General features: G+C 53.8%; 1 protein-coding gene across 2 annotated transcripts in view; it reads left to right on the forward strand.

Annotated features, from left to right (window-relative positions):
- HIVEP3 (HIVEP zinc finger 3) overlaps window positions 1-20385 on the forward strand; it is a 134153-nt gene that overhangs the window by 70111 nt on the left and 43657 nt on the right. For both annotated transcript variants that reach the window (XM_033836930.2, XM_033836925.2), the window contains exons 3-4: window positions 3874-9475; window positions 13324-13469. In XM_033836930.2, coding sequence (XP_033692821.1) covers window positions 4406-9475; window positions 13324-13469 — 5216 coding nt within the window. In that variant the 5' untranslated portion in view covers window positions 3874-4405. The remainder of the gene's footprint in view (window positions 1-3873; window positions 9476-13323; window positions 13470-20385) is intronic.

Raw genomic sequence — 20385 nt, forward strand, 5'->3', positions numbered from 1 at the left:
GAGCCCTGGCCACAGACTGCAGTGCCCATTGTGCCACAGTGGACGCAGGGGGCATTTATTCACCGCGGTGGAGGTGAGCCCTGGCCGCAGACTGCAGTGCCCATTGTGCCACAGTGGACGCAGGGGGCATTTATTCACCGCGGTGGAGGTGAGCCCTGGCCACAGACTGCAGTGCCCATTGTGCCACAGTGGACCCAGGGGTCATTTATTCACCGAGGTGGAGGTGAGCCCTGGCCACAGACTGCAGTGCCCATTGTGCCACAGTGGACGCAGGGGGCATTTATTCACCGCGGTGGAGGTGAGCCCTGGCCACAGACTGCAGTGCCCATTGTGCCACAGTGGACGCAGGGGGCATTTATTCACCGCGGTGGAGGTGAGCCCTGGCCACAGACTGCAATTGTGCCACAGTGGACGCAGGGGGCATTTATTCACCGCGGTGGAGGTGAGCCCTGGCCACAGACTGCAATTGTGCCACAGTGGACGCAGGGGGCATTTATTCACCGCGGTGGAGGTGAGCCCTGGCCGCAGACTGCAGTGCCCATTGTGCCACAGTGGACGCAGGGGGCATTTATTCACCGCGGTGGAGGTGAGCCCTGGCCGCAGACTGCAGTGCCCATTGTGCCACAGTGGACCCAGGGGGCATTTATTCACCGCGGTGGAGGTGAGCCCTCGCCACAGACTGCAATTGTGCCACAGTGGACCCAGGGGGCATTTATTCACCGCGGTGGAGGTGAGCCCTGGCCACAGACTGCAGTGCCCATTGTGCCACAGTGGACCCAGGGGGCATTTATTCACCGAGGTGGAGGTGAGCCCTGGCCACAGACTGCAATTGTGCCACAGTGGACCCAGGGGGCATTTATTCACCGCGGTGGAGGTGAGCCCTGGCCACAGACTGCAATTGTGCCACAGTGGACGCAGGGGGCATTTATTCACCGCGGTGGAGGTGAGCCCTGGCCACAGACTGCAATTGTGCCACAGTGGACCCAGGGGGCATTTATTCACCGCGGTGGAGGTGAGCCCTGGCCACAGACTGCAATTGTGCCACAGTGGACCCAGGGAGAATTTATTCACCGAGGTGGAGGTGAGCCCTGGCCACAGACTGCAATTGTGCCACAGTGGACCCAGGGGGCATTTATTCACCGAGCTGGAGGTGAGCCCTGGCCGCAGACTGCAGTGCCCATTGTGCCACAGTGGACCCAGGGGGCATTTATTCACCGAGGTGGAGGTGAGCCCTGGCCAGAGGGTGGGAGGCAGAGGGTGGTCTGCCTCAGCTACATCACTGTGCCATTTTTAGGGAAAATCACATCATCCTTCCAGGCCTCAGTTTCCTCATCTGTCAAGTGAGGGGATGAGACTAGGCAACCAGTCTCTAGGAATCCACAGGAGACCATGGTGTCATTTCAGTCCTCACAGCAAAGACCAAAAGTTTGTACCAGACCCCCAGAGATGGTACTTGTGCCTGGTTTGGGTCACAAGGTAAATATTGACTGTAAGGGTAACCATTTGTTCTGATTTGCCTGGGACAGCCCTGGTTTATTGCTGTTGCTCCCCCATAATTATTATTGTACCTCTTTCACTCTCAAAAGTGTCCTAGTTTGGATGATATCTTACCTGGCCACCCTACTGACAGTAATATGATGAAATGAGATTTCCCTGCTTCGGGAGGATGCTCTCTGCCTGAGTCAAAGGAGGGCTTTGACTGCTCAAAGAATAGCCTTGGAGGGATGTCATTTGAAGACATCAGTGATCTCATGCATCATTCACTGCCCCTGTCTGAAGTACCACATGAAAAAGTTCTTTTCAATCAATTCTCTGCTTCCTGCAAGGAACTTATATATTTCTTCCTCTCTGGATATAAAGACTCTGTAATGGACCATATCTCTCTTTTCTCCTTGACTGCCAGGAAGCTCAGATATAAGTGTATAGCTGAACTATAGAAGCACTGTAAGCCGTTATGATTGTTATACCAATATTCTTTCCATCCCACCAATCCTGACCTCCTGCCTTATTTACATTTTCCTTTGCTCTGATTTGTTATTCTTTTTTTTTTTTTGCGGTACGTGGGCCTCTCACGGTTGTAGCCTCTCCTGTTGCGGAGCACAGGCTCTGGACGCGCAGGCTCAGCGGCCACGGCTCACGGGCCCAGCCGCTCCGCGGCATGCGGGATTTTCCCGGACCGGGGCAAGAACCTGTGTCCCCTGCATCAGCAGGCGGACTCTAAACCACTGCGCCACCAGGGAAGCCCTGTTATTCTTTTTTTTTTTTTTTTTTTTTTTTTTGCCCTGTTATTCTTATTTACAACTTTCTTATATTTATTTATAGCTTCTCATTCTTTTAAAAATATTTATAAAATTTTGTTATAGTTACATTGAAGTCTCTATAGAACCAAGGTGGAAAGAAACAAAAAAGGAATAAATTTATAGAATATAATTTTTAGTTAGTTATTGAACTACCTGCCCTTCTGTGGCATGTTACTATGTCTGAGGTCCTGCCATCTGAGCGAAAATTATTTGAGTCTTTCAGACTTGTTAACTTTCTGAGCACTCTGTGAAAGTAGAAGGAAACTTTTCAACACTGCATCAGCAAACACCCAATGAAAATAAAGGTGAGGTCATGAAGGGAGCCTGAGATCAGGATGCCAGGGGCAGAGCAAGCCTGCAGGAGAGGGAAGAAGGCTGCAGAGACACGGTCACCCCCCCCCCAGACCCTCACCCAGGGGACAGACACCTGCAAGGTGACTGGGGAATAAAATCTGGCCATGGGGAGCCTGAGTTCAAGTGCTGGCCCTGCCTCTTAGGAACATAGAACCTTAGCAGGCCACCCTCCCTCTGCAGTCCTTAGTTCTGTCCACTGGAAAGTAAGGTGGCTGGCAAGACAAAGTTCACAGTGACTTCCAGCTTTGAAATGCTCACCATGCTCCTGGGGAGAATGGCTCTGCAATGCCCTTGGAGCCCAGGAAGCCTAGGCTGCCCGACTGTTGGCTGGCCCTGGCAGGGCACACACACTTGGGGCTCTGCTCTGATCAGCTTTGCCCCTCAGTTTGGCAAGGACCCCCATTCTGAACTACTTCCAGGGTATCCCTGGGGCACTGACTGGACAAGGAAAGGTTGAATACCTGGAGGAAACTTCCAGAATGACCCTCCAGCTATTGCTTGGCAGATCTGGTGGTCACGCTGTGTTAGACTGTGAGCTCCCACAGGCTGGGGCAGTGGTTTTAGCTTTTCTATGAAACACTGGTTTGGAAGGTGGGTTAGCAAGGGTTAGCAAAGCCATGAATGATGCCCTTCCTGGACACCCGCAGAACCCAGGGCCAGAGAGAAATACTAACCCGAGAACAGTCCCCCTCTTAGAAAGCTCATCTCCAAATAACCCACTGGCCCCAACTCTTGCACCAGCCATGGGACCGGCCGGGGTTCCTCCTATAGCATCCACATCCATTTCCATGTTGGACCCCACCGCAGCCCGAGATGCAGTTGAGGCAGGAATTGCTGTTATCCCATTTCATAGATGAGGCAACTGAGGCTTAGGGAGCTGAAACCCACTTGGAGTCACTCTCTGAGCAGAGACCGGAGCCCAAGCCTCCCATCGCTAAGTGCCCTGAGGTTCCCAGAGCCCACCCTGCCTCCTGCTCCCAGCGCTCCACACAGCCACTGTCCTCAGAACCACAGTGGGCATCCCTGGGAATGCAGACAAGGGAGGCACCAGCAGTGCTTCAATGCACAGAGCCTGGAGCTCTGGGTTCAGGTCGGGTCTCCCTGGTTAACTTGTAGGGATCTCACCAGGTCGGAGCTGCCCGAGCTGTGGATGAGTCGCAGTAACTCTCTCTTCTCTTCTCTTCTCTTCTATTTCTGTGTGTGTGCTCTTGTCAAGTAGAAGAGCGTGAGTTCCCCTCCGCGGCCGTTCATCTCCAACACGGGACAAAAGGGGAGAAGAGGCGGGACGGAGCTGCCTGCGGCGTCCAGCGTGGCTTCTCTCGTGCGGGGACCAGGGATGCCTGGGCCATGCACACAGCCGTCTCCAGCCATCAACGGTTCACATAGCACACAGGGGACTTGTGGGGGGCCACTTGCCACTGCCAACTGAAACAATACAATGGCAACACTGACATCCTTCATGACGTTTCCACGACAGACATTCAGGCAGAAAGTGCTGGCGCGTTTTCTGTCTGCAAAGTAGAGGGCCATGCCTCACTGACGTGAATAGACTGGGCCCTGATGACCTGCTCTGAGTCCACTAGCACCCAGTGACACTTGCAAAAAAAACTCCCAAAACCATCTTGGGTTTGGCTTCCACAGCTCTTGACCAATGTGGCCCAAGCCAGACGTCTCCTTGGGACTCTTGGATTATTCGTGAATGCGGCCTGCCCCGACCTTCCCTGAATAGCATCTGAAGTCCCGTGGAGGTCATGGATCCTGAACAAAGTGTCAAGGGCACCAAGAAGGCTGAGGGAAGTCCCCGGAAGCGGCTGACCAAAGGAGAGGCCATTCAGACCAGTGTCTCATCCAGCGCCCCGTACCCAGGCAGCAGCACCGCTGCCACCCAAGAGGGCCCCTTCCAAGAGCTCCTAGCCCCACAGCCCTTCCCAGGCCCCTCATCGGTTCTTAGGGAAGGCTCTCAGGAGAAAGCAGGCCAGCCACAGAATCCCCCCAAGAGGTCCTCCATCGAAGCCTCGGTCCACATCTCGCAGATTCCGCAGCACCCTCTGACACCAGCATTCATGTCGCCTGGCAAACCTGAGCATCTCCTGGAGGGGTCCACGTGGCAGCTGGTTGACCCCATGAGACCCGGACCCTCAGGCTCTTTCGTGAGCCCTGGGCTCCATCCTCAGAGCCAGCTCCTCCCTTCCCATGCTTCCATCATTCCTCCCGAGGACCTGCCTGGCATCCCCAAAGTCTTTGTGCCCCGTCCCTCGCAGGTCTCCTTGAAGCCCACAGAAGAGGCACACAAGAAGGAGAGGAAACCACAGAAACCGGGCAAGTATATATGCCAATACTGCAGCCGCCCCTGTGCCAAGCCCAGCGTGCTCCAGAAACACATCCGCTCGCACACGGGCGAGAGGCCCTACCCCTGTGGCCCCTGCGGCTTCTCCTTCAAGACCAAGAGTAACCTCTACAAGCACAGGAAGTCCCATGCCCACCGCATCAAAGCCGGCCTGGCCTCGGGAATGGGCGGAGAGATGTACCCCCCAGGGCTGGAGATGGAGAGGATCCCTGGGGAAGAGTTTGAGGAACCCACTGAGGGGGAAAGCACAGATTCGGAAGAGGAAACCGGCAGCACGTCCACTCACCCCGCAGAGCTGTCGCCGAGGCCCAAACACCCCCTCCTGTCCAGCGGTTTGTACAGCTCTGGGAGCCAGGGTTCCAGCCACGAACGCTGTTCCTTGTCCCAGTCCAGCTCAGCCCCGTCGCTCGAGGACCCTGCTCCCTTCGCAGAGGCCTCATCCGAACACCCCCTGAGCCATAAACCCGAAGACACCCACACGATAAAGCAGAAGCTGGCCCTCCGCTTGAGCGAGAGGAAGAAGGTGATCGACGAGCAGGCGTTCCTGAGCCCGGGCAGCAAAGGGAGCACTGAATCTGGGTATTTCTCGCGCTCCGAGAGCGCCGAGCAGCAGGTCAGCCCCCCAAACACCAACGCCAGGTCCTACGCCGAGATCATCTTCGGCAAGTGTGGGCGGATCGGGCAGCGGACCGCCATGCTGACGGCCACCTCCACCCAGCCCCTCCTGCCCCTGCCCACCGAAGACAAGCCCAGCCTGGTGCCTCTGTCTGTGCCCCGGACGCAGGTGATCGAGCACATCACCAAGCTCATCACCATCAACGAGGCCGTGGTGGACACCAGCGAGATAGACAGCGTGAAGCCCAGGAGGAGCTCCCTGTCACGGCGGAGCAGCATGGAGTCGCCCAAGTCCAGCCTCTACCGGGAGCCCCTGTCCTCCCACAGCGAGAAAACGAAGCCCGAACAATCACTCCTGAGCCTCCAGCACCCGCCCAGCACCACCCCCCCTGTGCCTCTGCTGAGAAGCCACTCAATGCCTTCTGCCACCTGCACCCTCAGTACCCCCCCACACACCTTCCGAGGCAGCTACTCCTTCGACGACCACGTCGCCGACTCGGAAGCCCTGAGCCGCAGCAGTCAACTGTTTACCTCCCACCCCCGGATGCTCAAGCGTCAGCCGGCCATCGAACTACCTTTGGGCGGGGAGTACAGTTCCGAGGAGGCGGGGCCGAGCAGCAAAGAGGCAGCCTCCAAACCCGCAGATGAACCGGAACCCAGGGAAAGCGACCTCACCAAAAAGACCAAGAAGGGTTTGAAAACGAAAGGGGTGATCTATGAATGTAACATATGTGGTGCTCGGTACAAGAAAAGGGACAACTACGAAGCGCATAAAAAGTACTACTGCTCGGAGCTTCAGATGGCAAAGCCCGTCACCGCAGGTGCGCACGCGTCTCCGGAAGCTGAAAAGAGCCAGGCGGAGCACGAGCCCTGGTCCCAGATGATGCATTACAAACTGGGGACCACCTTGGAGCTCACTCCACTGAGGAAGAGGAGGAAAGAGAAGAGCCTCGGGGACGAGGAGGAGCCACCCGCCTTTGAGTCCACAGAGAGTCAGTTCAGCAGCCCCGGGCCATCGGAGGCTGCTCGGAACCTTCCCTTGGAATCCGCCAAGTCACCAGCAGAGCCGAGTAAGTCAGTGCCCTCCCTGGAGGGATCCGCCAGCTTCCAGCCAAGGACTCCCAAGCCAGGGTCCAGTTCAGAATCAGGGAAGGAGAGGAGAACCACGTCCAAAGAAATTTCTGTCATCCAGCACACCAGCTCCTTTGAGAAATCCGACTCTCTGGAGCAGCCCAGCGGCTTGGAAGGGGAAGACAGGTCTGCGGCCCCGTTCTCATCGCCCCCACCCGCCCCGCATGGACGCTCGGCTCACTCCCTGCAGCCCAGGTTGGTCCGTCAGCCCAACATTCAGGTTCCCGAGATCCTGGTGACCGAGGAGCCCAACCGTCCAGACACAGAGCCGGAGCCGCCCCCTAAGGAGCCCGAGAAGACGGAGGAGTTCCAGTGGCCCCAGCGCAGCCAGACACTTGCCCAGCTCCCAGCAGAGAAGCTGCCACCCAAGAAGAAGAGACTGCGCCTGGCGGAGATGGCCCAGTCATCCGGGGAGTCCAGCTTCGAGTCCTCCATGCCTCTGTCTCGCAGCCCGAGCCAGGAGAGCGGTGTCTCTCTGAGCGGGTCCAGCCGCTCTGCCTCCTTCGAGAGGGACGACCACGGAAAAGCCGAGGCTGCCGGGCCCTCGTCCGACACACGCTCCAAACCCTTGGGCACCCACATGCTAACTGTCCCCAGCCACCACCCGCACACCCGCGAGATGCGGAGGTCAGCCTCAGAGCAGAGCCCCAATGTTTCCCACTCCACCCATATGACCGAGACACGCAGCAAATCCTTCGACTACGGCAGCTTGTCCTTGACAGGCCCTTCTGCACCAGCCCCAGCAGCTCCAGCGGCCCCAGCAGCCTCAGCGGCCCCAACAGAGAGAAGGAAATGCTTTTTGGTGAGACAGGCCTCTCTGAGCAGGCCTCCCGAAACCGAGCCAGAGGCCACCCACAAGGGAAGACAGGAGAGTGAGGAACCAAAGCCCTCATCCAGTAAATCTTCGGCCAAAAGCCCATTGCCCCCGATTTCCTCTGCAGCCACCTCACACAGCGGGCACCCGGGAGGCAAGAGCCAGGCGCAGGACAGACCCCCGCTGGGGGCCACGCCACCCTACACAGAAGCACTGCAGGTGTTCCCCCACCCCATTGCTCAGCTCCCCTTGCAGGAGAAGCCGTACCTGCCCCCTCCCGTCTCCCTTTTCTCCTTCCAGCACCTCCTACAGCATGAGCCAGGGCAGTCTTCAGAGTTCTTCTCCACCCAGGCCATGTCCAGCCTGCTCTCCACACCGTACTCCATGCCCCCGCTTCCTCCCTCCTTATTTCAAGCCCCCCCACTTCCTCTCCAACCGACTGTTCTGCACCCAGGCCAACTCCACCTCCCCCAGCTCATGCCTCACCCAGCCAACATCGCCTTCCGGCAGCCCCCTTCGTTTCTCCCCATGCCTTACCCTGCCTCCTCAGCACTTTCTTCTGGCTTTTTCCTGCCTCTGCAGTCCCAGTTCGCCCTTCAGCTCCCTGGTGATGTGGAAAGCCATGTACCCCAGGTCAAAACCAGCCTGGCCACACTGGCAACAGGAACCCCTGGCCTCTCCCCCAGCACAGAGTACAGCAGTGACATCCAGCTGCCCCCCGTGGCTCTGCCATCCAGCTGCTCAGCACCCACGTCAGCCCCTCCGCTGGCCCTGCCTGCCTGTCCAGACACCATGGTGTCTCTGGTTGTGCCTGTCCGCATCCAGACCAACATGCCGTCCTATGGGAGCGCCATGTACACCACTCTTTCCCAGATCCTGGTCACCCAGTCCCAGGGCAGCTCAGCAACTGTGGCTCTTCCCAAGTTTGAGGAGCCCTCATGCAAGGGGACGACTGTGTGTGGGGCAGATGTGTACGAGGTTGGGCCCAGACCGGCTGGGGTAAGTGAAGAGCAAAGCAGAGGTTTCCCGACTCCATACCTGAGAGTGCCTGTGACATTACCTGAAAGAAAAGGCACTTCCCTGTCATCAGAGAGTGTCTTGAGCCTGGAGGGGAGTTCATCAACAGTGGGGGGAAGCAAACGTGTCCTTTCACCAGCTGGCAGCCTTGAACTTACCATGGAAACCCAGCAGCAAAAAAGAGTAAAGGAAGAGGAGGCTTCCAAGGCAGATGAAAAACTCGAGCTGGTGAAACCGTGCAGTGTGGTGCTTAGCAGCACCGAGGATAGCAGGAGACTAGAGAAGTCCCACTTGGGCAGCCAGGGCCAGGGCAGGAGGGAAGTAGAGACACTGTCCAGCCTGTCCTCAGATCCATCCGACCCAAAGGAAATTCCTCCCCTTCCTCAGCCCTCATTGCCCCGTGTGACAACCCCGGGCTCAGAGGCTATGAAGGAATATGCCCAGCCGTCTGGTAAACCTCACCGAAGAGGGTTGCTCCCACTGAGTGTGAAGAAAGAAGATTCCAAGGAACAACCTGACCTCCCTCCACTGGCACCTCTCAGCTCACAGCCTCTGTCAGAAACGTCCCCCAGGCCAGCCAAGTTGCAAGAAGGTACGGACTCAAAGAAGGTACTGCAGTTCCCCAGCCTCCACACGACCACTAATGTCAGTTGGTGCTATTTAAACTACATTAAGCCAAATCACATCCAGCATGCAGATAGGAGGTCCTCTGTTTACGCTGGTTGGTGCATAAGTTTGTACAACCCCAACCTTCCGGGGGTTTCCACTAAAGCTGCTTTGTCCCTCCTGAGGTCTAAGCAGAAGGTGAGCAAAGAGACATACACCATGGCCACAGCTCCGCATCCTGAGACGGGAAGGCTTGTGCCATCCAGCTCCCGCAAGCCCCGCATGACAGAGGTGAGTTCAGCCTTGTTTTTCTTCTCCCCACTGATTTTAAAAGTCTTTGGTGAGCTTTTAAAGCCACATTCTCCTCAAGTTCCATTTGCAAAATGAGAGCCAACTGAGTGGGCAGATTTCCTCTCTATCAGCTGTGACTGACCCCCTTATTTATTGGGTTTCTTTGTCAGTGTCCCTCATATCATTGGACTAGATACATTTCAATAAAGTGAGCTTTAAAGTGATCCACTTTCCCATTAGCTTCTATTGAAAAATCAAAGACACAATCTCAGCCAAAAGACAGATGGAAAGCTGCCACTCCAACATACATTTCTCCCTTATCTGGTTAGTCTTTTCCTGTTCTTCACATCTACTATTTCTGTTCTCTGGTGCCACTTGAAATCTTCCCATTGTCAGAGAGTCTAGAATTGGACGCAAATGACTCCTGAAATATTCCTTCTTTCTTTTCTGTGAGTAGGAGAGCAAATAGAGCTTGGCTGCAGTATCCCTCTCTACCAGTAGGTGGCAATGTCACGGCTTGACTCATCTATGATGGTGGTAGCGCACAGCCCCGACCAAGGGCTCATGTTTACTCCATTGCCTCTGACTTGAGGCTGCATCAGGAGGCATAAAATGAACTGATCCCTGCAAGTTCAGGAAGATTGACATTTGATCATTCCAAGTTTGCTTCAGACCAGTGACACCTCCATATCCTGACAAGGCCAGCATAAGGATTTAGGCCATGATGTGCTATGCTGACTTGATATTTGTGGAATAACAATTGGTCTTATTGGTTGAGTAGCCTCACTGTGCCAGGCATTGCTCTGTGCCCTTGAATCCAGTTGATACTCATCTCTACCTGTGAGGTAGCAGTATCATCTTCATTCTGTAGATGAGGGAACTGAGGGTCAGAGGGTGAGAGAGGTCCAGGTCACAGGGCAAATATTTGGCAAACCCAGAATTTGAACCCAAACCTGTCTGACTCCAGAGAGTCTATTTTTCTTCTTTCATTTATTTGAGGAAAGAAAACCTTAAAAGTGACTGCAAGTTTAGAGATGTTCACTAGTGTGTCTTCAGATTCTTTGACCAAATAAGTCCCCTAAATTCCTATTGTAGATAAATGAACAAAACTATGTTCGATAACTTCTCCTATATTTGTATCCTGCTCTTTTATTGAGTGACTTTTGTGCATTGAATTTGTCCTTAGCTCTACTGGATATTCTTCACCAAACTGTTTCCCAAATTTATTCCCTAAATATCCTTGTCAGTCTACAGACATCCTTAAATGAGGTTTCCACTTTCGCCATAAACATCATGACTGATTTTCTCTCCAGTGTCTCTTACTGGCTATGGCTACTCCCAAGAAGCTGTTGTAATTATATTCACACTTAGAACTTATAGTGCACTTACTATGTACCAGGTACTGTGCTCAGTGTTACTTTTATCCTCACAACCAACCTTGACAGGGTTCTATATCACTATGTGATTGATAAAGAGACAAAAGCACAAAGAAGTCAGGTGACTTGCACAAGGCCCCACACACAGTAAATATCCTGGATTCAAAACTAGATCTCACTCCAAAGTTCTTCTGGATGCTCAGGACTGCTCCTCTGTTTTAATGATTGAACACTGAAAGGTGGTTTACGAAAAACAAAGAGTTAACTTGGCTTAACTGGGTTTGGCAAGCATTTGTTCAAAATGCTGCTTTCCTAAAATGAGCTGAACCGTGCACACTTTTTCCTGGAATATTCCATTTGATTCACTGGCGTGTTTCCTACCAGAAGCTCACCAGTCTGGTCCGTTAATGTAACTGCATGGCCCACTGATGGATGCCTTTCTATAATTACACCTCTTTCTGGTCTCTGCTTGCATATCTCCAGTGACTGGGTGCTCAGAACCTCTTAGTACAACCCAGCCCATCTTGGGACAGTGCTTTAAGAAAGGTCCCTATTATACTGAGCTGACATTTGTCATCCCATAGCTTCCATTCCCTGTTAGTAGCTCTGAAAAGGCCCTTTGGGCTATATCAGCATTTCAAAGCTCTTCCTAACCATCTTTGTGCAGGTCTAGGCCACCCAATCAGGTTTGAGTTTGGTCACATACATTTTTTTTCAATTTTAAGCCCTGGAGAAACCCAAGCTTATACAAGAGTTCACTCTGCAGCCACATTTCATCCCCCAGGTTTCTCCTTCCTTTTTCTCTTTGGGGATCATTTTGACAACCACATGCACCATTGCGAAGAAATTAAGAGCGAGGGCTTCAGTGCCAAGTTGCCCGAATTTGAATCCCAATTTGGGCCAATTACTTAACCTCTCTGCACCTTGGTTTCCTCATCTATAAAATAGAGACAATAATAATTCTTGGCTCATAAGACTGTAGAGGTAATTAAATGAGTTAAAATATGCAAAGTGTGTTTAGAACAGTGGTTGGCACATTGGCACTTGATCATCATTATCTGCAGTTATTCACATTATTATCATTAAAAGCTAAAGTGGATCCCTGCTCAATTCCAACAGTGTTTCCTGGTAGAGTGGCTCCTGCCACCAAAACCAGCCTCCTCTAGCTTGGCCCTGACATCACAGCTGGTTGTGAGACAGAAGTCATTCATCAGCCTGGGGGAGGCCTCTTTGTCCTTCCAAGGATGGCCCAGATGGCAGACTGAGATGGAAGTGAAAACAGCAATGCTCTGGAAATCCCTGGGTATTGCATAAAATCACCTGCCTTCTGCCAAAGCAGCAGTCCGTAGCCTCACTTGGTTTCCACTCCCCATCTCCAATTCTGAAGAGATTTTTGGGGGGGGGGGTCACTGAGTCATAGAAGTTGACCCTGGAATGAATCTCCAAGATGGTCTAATCCCCTCAGACTCTGAGGCCCAGAGAGGTGAAGTAATGCACCCAAGGGTGGCTCAGCATGCAGTGGCCTATGTGGGGCTAGAACTCAGATTCCCTGATTCCCAACCAGCTACCTTTCTGCTCAGCCCCAGCCCATCCTTGTAGGGGCAGGTGTGGTGACTGGCACAGGGACTTCTGTCCTTAGATTGTCCCAGTACCAGGAGACAGGGTTGCTGCTCCTGTGGACTGTCAACAGTGCAGTTCCTCGTGACCTTAATGACAGTGGCATGAAGTAGGATAAGAATGTCACTGCTGGCCCCAGCCCCCAGCCTAGCATCGCTGCTCCCTATTAAAGGGTGCACCCACCCCTGCCACCATCAGAGGATCTGGGGGACATGTTATCCAGCCAGCTCTCACCACCGAGGCCCTTATCTCTTGAAGAGAACAGCTTCCCTGAGATGCACACCCGCCAGGCCCAGGCCCATCCGTAGGCGGCACCGGCCAGGCCGATCAGTGGGCGGCACAGCTTCTCTGTGTCCGGCTCGGGGGTGGGGGACTGGGGGGGTGCTATTGGTCAGGGCCTTCAGGAGACCTGCGTTCTGCTCCCAGCAATGCCCTTAACTTGCTGTGTGACCTTGACTTTCTCATCTATAAAAGAGAATTGGGCTGGTTAATCTCCAAAGGTGGGGCCTTCATTTATGCATTCAGCATTCCTCAAATGCCTTCTCTGAGGCTGGTGTGACCGAGGAGACCAAGATGAGGACCTGTCCCCAGAAGCCCCTAGACTAGTGTGAAAAAGCGAGCAAACGCAGCTCTCATGGGAAGGCCTGGTCTTCCCCTGAAAAAGACCTGGTCAGAGTCCCAGTTCTGACTTCACCTCTCTGAGGATCCGTTTCCCTCCTTCTGTAAAGTGGGGCTAAGAGCACCTCTTCACTGGGTAGAGGGAGGATGAAGTGTAGGTGTGCGATGCCATCGAAGGCATCATTCCATGACCACCCGTTAACCAGCCATGATTTTGTCGTTCCTGCGGTGGGCCAGGTTCGCCTCCCTTCGCTGGTTCCCCCGGAAGGCCAGAAAGAGATAGCTAGAGTGGAGAAGGAAGAGGAGAAGCGAGGGAAGCCGGAGGAGGACGCTCCTGCCTCCAAGAGAGGGGAGCCGGCGAGGATCAAAATCTTCGAAGGAGGGTAAGAATCACCTTTGGTTTGCAATGTCTGCTTCCCATGCAGTAAGAGCTCGCGCCCGCCCGAGGGCTGGGGGTGGTGTCATCTGCGTTCAGAGGTGGTGAGCATCTCAACGGGCAGGGCTGTGCCCACAGGAGCCCTGGGCTTCCGGCCTTCCAGGAGGTGACATCTGTGTGCGACTCGCTGACCGCCTCTGTTGAGGAATGCGGGCTCCTTGGTTGGGGGCGGGGTATGCCAGGTATGTGCTGGGGACTGGAGCCGCCTGGGTCTTCCCCCAGCCCCTCTTTCCTCACATGCTGGCTGGGTTCCTAGACCCTGCATTGGGATTGATAGTGATTCTCCCAGGTCCTGTCCGGACTGCTGTTAACCTTGGTGTGTGTTCCCCAGAAGTCACCTCTGTCCTCTAAGCAGCCACCGTGGCAGGCCTGGTGTCCCCCAGGGGGACTCGGGCTCTGCTGACAAGGCTGTTTACAGGGCTGGTAGCGCACTGCACCTACCAGCTGTGTACACCGGTCTCTGTTCTGACTGGCTGGAGTCCAGGATTCATTGGTTGGTAAACATTTAGAATAATACCCCTGGTTTTTCACCGTTGGTTCTTTGTCTCTGTAAACCTCATGATAGAAACATCTCAGAACTCTCAACTGTGGGGCTCCCCGGGCTCCGGCAGGCTGCCTGGTTTCAGACCTGCTTTGTAGAAGTGTTGTGCAAGCTGTGTTCTTTGTGACCACGTGTGTGCTTCTCGGGACGTGGGTGTCTGTACGCAGGTCCCGTGGTGTCTGTCTCAGGGTCCTGTGTCTGTGTCCCCAGTGTGATCAATGCAGCCCTCGTCCTACCCAGTCCTGAGGGATAACAGCACGGAGGAGAACCTACCTCCAAAGGAGGATGGTCCCCATGAGCCCCAGCCAACACGGAACGTTATGGTACCTACAGTCCTCCAGCACCTGCGGGTGCCTAACTCACAAGGTCAAAGTGGGAGGTGCTGGATTCCTCTGTAGCGCTGGGAGAGCAGACACTACCCAGCTCCCCAAGGCCACCAGTGGGCATCCTCCGGTGGCACTGACCAGCAGGGCCTCTCAGCAGAGGGAGTGTTTGGAAACTGAACTTGGGGGTTTGGGTTGTCATAGTGACAGGGAGGGGGTCAGGGAGGGCAGACATCCTGCAGTGGCAGGGACCCGACCCCCGGGGAGAGAAATATCCTTTTCAGAGTTCCAGTAACTGCTCCACTGAAACACTAGACCAGAGATTTTTCGAAATATTTGCCCTCTTTCCATCTGGGGACTGACGGGTATCCTCTTCTGCTACTTGGTTAGAGCGCCCCCGTGTGTCTCTGTGTTCTCACATCATTGGGGTCCTCCAAAGGCCACATAAGACTTCGTCCTGGGATGGGTGCGTCGGTCACAGCCTTCTCCCAGCAGTTTCAAGGACCATCTGTGGGGCCCCAGGGGGTGGCTGAGTGTTAGCGGCCATGAAGGAGGGGGTTTGCTTCTGCCCTGACAGGCAACTGTCCCCAGACTGGAGATCTGGTGCCAGGCGGCTCCCTGCTGCCCTCATTCCCCCCCCCCCCCAGGAAGCCTGAGCCCCAAAGGGCAGTTGTCAGGAGCCTCTCCCCACCGCAGTTAGTTCACAGCTTCAGCCACCAGAGTCTCTGCCGCATGGTCTCCCTTCAGCTGAAAGGTGAAGGCCACACCTGAGTCCCCTTCTCCTTTTCCTACAGCCTAGGCAGTGGTCCTCACTGTAACCTACCCCCACCATCCCACCCAGGTCATCACTTAATCCTACCCGCTCTGTTCAGAATCTCCCTCTCTTCCCAGGTCCAGCATCCCTGCCCCCGAGCAGCTCTCCCACTTAGCTGTTCCACTCAGACCATCCCCTCCCCTCTCCAGCTCTGCTTCCCATCTATAAAAGGGGATCATGACATACTTTGTGGATGGTCGGGGGATCCTGTTGCCGCCCCGGGTAAAGGCTGCAGTTCATGGTGCTGACAAAGGGCATCGGAGCATTTTTTCACTCTTGTGTGCGTCGCTTTTATCCCCTCCAGGATAACCTCGCTCTATCTGTCAGCTGCGAAGAACGTCACCCTCACTGCCTCTACCTGTCACATCTAATTTGAGCACTTTGGTGGGGGGGGGTTATGTAATGCCACCGGTCAGGTCATCTTCTCCTGCAGCCCCGCTGTCCCATCTGGGCCCCCGCTGTACCTCCCACCCTCCCTTCTGGTGACCCCTCAACATTTACAGCTCTCTTGGGGCTGGTGTCACCCCCAGGAAGATTTGCAAATCTGGGCATGAGAGTGTGGGTTGCCACAGAACTGGGGGCACCTCTGGCATTTCATGGACAGGGCTGGGTATGTGACCATCCTATCACCAACCACAGAACCACTTGTCCCACCCAAAATGCCAAGGGTGCCCCCACCCAGAAACACTGACTAGAACCTTCAGGCACACCCACCTGAGGTCACCAGGGCTTTGCCTTAGGCCCATTCCTTCCTCTCTCCCTTCCTCCCTTCCTCCCTCCCTTTTTTTCTTTCTTTCTTTTGTGTATTTTTTTAACACAGCAAGTATTTGTACTTCACTCCAGTACCTATTTGACGAGGGTCTGCAATGGGGTTCTGTTCCTGGGAGTCACTCAGGCCAGCCAAGGCCGAGAGAGTAAGATGGGACAGTGGTGCCTTGTACACTGACTCTTCAGGCTTCCACCCAGAAGCTTCTGCTCCCATCTCATCTTCCAGGGCAAACTGCAGGCCTCACCCAGCTCCCTGAGAGTAGGGAAGCACAGCCCTGCCGTGCACGGGGGAGGACCAGGGCTCTTTGGTAGGTAGCACTGACTACACCAGAGGGTTTACCGTACATCTGCAACTTGTTGTTTCTACTCAGTGATGTTCTGAGATGTAGTCAGGTTGATCCATAGAGATCTAATTCATGGCCATGAGTCAAGAGACCAGACAGCAAGAGTAGATGCTGGATGCGTCCAGCAGGCAGGAGTCTTCTCATCACTAGTCTCCTTACTGTTCTTCTTGATCTCCAACCCAGCAGTTGATCAATCGCTCAGTCCATCCAGGAGGAGCTATTTATTCAGTGCCTTATGGGTGCTCTGTGCCAGAAGATGCCCAGAGCCGAGGGGGTAAACTGGGGTTCTCCTCTCGAGGAGCCTGGTTCAGGTGCAGCACAAGGCCCGGTGCTGAGGTGTGGACCCCCAATACTGAGATGCTCACAGCGGGCAAGGACTCCCGAGGCTGGAGTAGCCAGAGCTGGCTTCCTGGAGGGGGAGGGCTAGGCCTGGAGGGTTCGTGAGACTGGGACAGGCAGAGAGGAAAGGTGGGTCGGTCGTCGGTCTGGGTATGATGGTGACTCACGCACCTGGTCAGTCGGACTGGTTTCTTCTGGCCCTGAGTGGTCTCCCTGGTCGCCATCATTCACCTCCTTGGCTTCAGACCTCACTGTGCCAAGGACACTAAATCTGAGTGTCCAGCTGGGACCTCGCTCCTGCACTATAGACCATGGCTTCTGATGCCTCACAGGCACCTCTGCCTGGGAGACTAGGGCACCTCGAACTCAGCGTGAGTTGGACCAAGCCCTCCAGTTGCCACCAACGACATCTCCTTCCACATCCAGAGCCCAGATGATGTGCCCAGCCCTTCACACTCAAAACCTTAGTGTCATCTTGGACACCTTCTTCTCCCCCAACCCTCCCCCTTCCAATTAGTCCCCAGAGTCTGGTGTCCACACCAAGTGGTCCATGACTCAGAGGTGGTCCCTCTGCACTCCCTGTACCACGGCTCTTACCCCCTCTCTCCAGGCCCCCATGTTGGTGCTATTGGGTGTCCTTGATCATGGTTCTGCCTGTGTCACACCTCTGCTCCAGGGCCTTCTGTGGCCGCCTTACCTGCCGGATCCAGTTGAAACTCAGGCTGGTCTTCCCGGCCCCACAGCCTCACTCACCCCTGTTGTGCTTCACCTTCTGTGCCTGCTGGGCTCTGCCCATTGCCAAATCCTAGCCACCTCCAAAGGGCAGTACTCAGCCCTCTCCTCCGATTAACCTCTCAGATCCCTCCATACTCCCTAGTTCTCTGCGTTACTTCTGGAATAACAGTGGTACTGAAATCCATTCCTGTCTCCCCTGCAAGTCCCCTCTTGCCTTGGGTCCTAGGGCCATGCTTTGTCCACACTATGCATCCGTTCCTATTTACCGCACTGATTTCCGGCACACAGCCCCCGCCCTGCATTCCCCATCCCTTCCACACCCGAACACAGTCTGCGTCTTCCAGGCAGCCTCCGGGAGTGCCCATCAAGAGCATGTTGACTTTCTCACCCAGCATCCCTGCATTTGCCTCGGTTGTTTTAGAAGGGCTCCTTTGTTACGAGAATGTTGACTTTACACCTACAAGGTTATACGGTTCATTGAGGGTGATGCCTGTGTTGTCCTAACTCAAGTTCACTTGTTGCAAGGAAAGCTGAGAGCTCAGCCCAAAGGGCTGGTGTGGAAGAAGAGGCTAGAATTGATAGGAACTACCTGGATGCCAAAAGTGCTCGTCCAGGCCCAGCTGGGGGGGCGAGCGGGGGAGGGGTCGGTGCTTAGGCCTGAAGGGAATGATGGGATCAGAGGGTGAAACCATAGAGGTCAGGCCCAGCTGGGGTGGGGAGTCCTCAGAAAGGTGGCCGTTGTCAAGGGGCAAGGGGTGGGCTGGGTTTAGAGGGGCAGCCCAGCCTTAGCTTGGAACTGGAATACAGGGCGGGGGACAGAAGCCCAGCTGTGGGCTGGGCCAGTGAGTGTGGCTATGGTGACTCACAGGCATGGGGCTGTCCGGGGCTGCCCCCCAAGCCCTTCAGGCCTTCAGCAGAAGGCATCCACGCCAGACCCTGCCACTGCCAGTGGCAGGACTCAGCCATTGAGGGAGGGCCATCTGTGCTCCTGTCCAAGGGTACTGACTCCCATCTCTTCTCAGTTCCCCAGTACCGCCCAATACATCCCTCCAGCCACTGCCTCTCTCCTAGCCCATTCAGTTCAGTACATCCAAACTTAAAAGTTTCCCACCTTAACAACATTCCTTTGACTAAAGGGCTTACTCGCCAGATTTCTCTGTTTTCCTCAAAAGGAAAACTCCGGAAAGCGATGACTATACTTGCTCACGTCTCATCTTTCCTCCCATCCTCTCTCAGACTCATGCCGGTGGGGCGCTGGACTCATCACACCTCAAAAGCTGCACTTATCAAGGTCCACAGTGACCTCCAACGCTGAGGAATTCCATGGTCAGTTCTCATTTCTCTTCTTTCCTGAGCTACTGGCAGCATTTGACACAGGTGACCCCTCCACCCTCCTCGAAACACTTTGTCCCCTGGCTTCCAGGCGGCCATCTTTCTTGACCCTCCTCTTCTTTGCCAGCAGCACTTTCTCGTCATCTTTGGGGATTTCCCACCATCTCCTGATCTCTAAACATTAGGGCCCCCAGGGCTCAGCCCCTGGGCTTCCCCTTTTCTCTGTGTAAACTCACTCCCAAGGTGGCTCTGTGTACCATCTATAGGCTGATGACTCCCAGACTCGCCTTTCTCCCCGGAGCTCCGTGTCAGGTCTCAGCCATCTGTGTGATGGTCACCTGGGCGTTCAATGAACTCATCCTTAGAACACAGCACAGCAGATGCTGAAGAACCACTGTGACTCCTGGGGCTCTTGGTATATTTGTTAAAGAAATTATTTTGAAAGTTTGCTTAATTTGGTACAGTTCCACTTGAAGGAGTTATATTTTTAACAGGTGTGCTTTTCCATCTCATGTATTTTCATTTCTAATAGCTGAATTTATTTTTATTGAGGTCTAAGAGTTTATGCGGTATATCCACGTGTTGTTTATCGTGTACCTGTATTTTTAAAGCAAGCACGCATGCGCACGCATACGTGTGTGCGTATTTATGAAATAGTAGCTTGGAGAGAATAGTTTTAATTTTAAAAAACTTAAAGTTTAATTTTAAACTTAAACTTTAATTTTAAAAAACTTAAAGTAATAATTTTTCACAAACCGATTCCTTCTTGGACTTTGAAACCTAAAAGTGCAGCATATTTTCCATCCTAAATTTCTACTCTGTATAGCCCCATCTTACTGTGAACTCCAGATTAAGGACGTTGTTGAAGTATGCCTTTGGGAAGATTTGTTACCTCTCTATTTATTGGGGAACAAATTGATTAAACTATGAATTACATACATAATAATAAGTTGGAGGTTTTGGGATAGGGGTAAAGAATAAACTCCGCAGGTAAACCGCTCTAAAAATCCAAACTGGAACAAAAAAAGCCTGCTACCAAAGCGTTCGTAACGTAAAGGTGGTGATTTGTAAACATAGGCAGAGAAACTGTGTGCATTTGCTCATTCGCTGAATGTCTTTTTGAAAGTTTTTTTGAGTGGCCAAAGAAAAAAAGATATACTTTGAAAGAAGGAAGCAAAACCACTTGTTCAAACTCTGCACAGGCAACTTCATTTTTCCTGTCGTCAGGCCCCAGACGGCTCTGTCTCACCTCCATTAACAAATCCTGTCAACTCACCCTGAATCTGCCCATTTCTCCCACCTCCTGGGTCAAACCACTGCCAAGATTCATCTGGTTTGTCACAGTGTCCCGCTGTAATCTCCTGCTTCCACCCTTACCCACTACAGTGTATTCTCAACCCGGCAACCAGAATGATCCTGTTTAACACCAGCAGACCCTGGCACTCCCACTCTGCACCCTCCACAGCCCACAAGTGGCCTGTGTGTGCTGGCCCCAGGTCCTCCCTGACCTCTGCCTACCCCTCTACCCCTTGCTTCCTGTGCTCCAGCCGAGGATCTCTTTGTCAGACATGCTTCTGCCTCGGGGCCTTTGCACTTGCTGTGCCCGCTGCCTTGAACACTTTTTTTTAAATAAATTTATTTATTTTAGTTATTTATTTTTGGCTGTG

The sequence above is a fragment of the Tursiops truncatus genome, chromosome 1 (assembly GCF_011762595.2).
Source record: "Tursiops truncatus isolate mTurTru1 chromosome 1, mTurTru1.mat.Y, whole genome shotgun sequence".
Taxonomy (NCBI): domain Eukaryota; kingdom Metazoa; phylum Chordata; class Mammalia; order Artiodactyla; family Delphinidae; genus Tursiops; species Tursiops truncatus.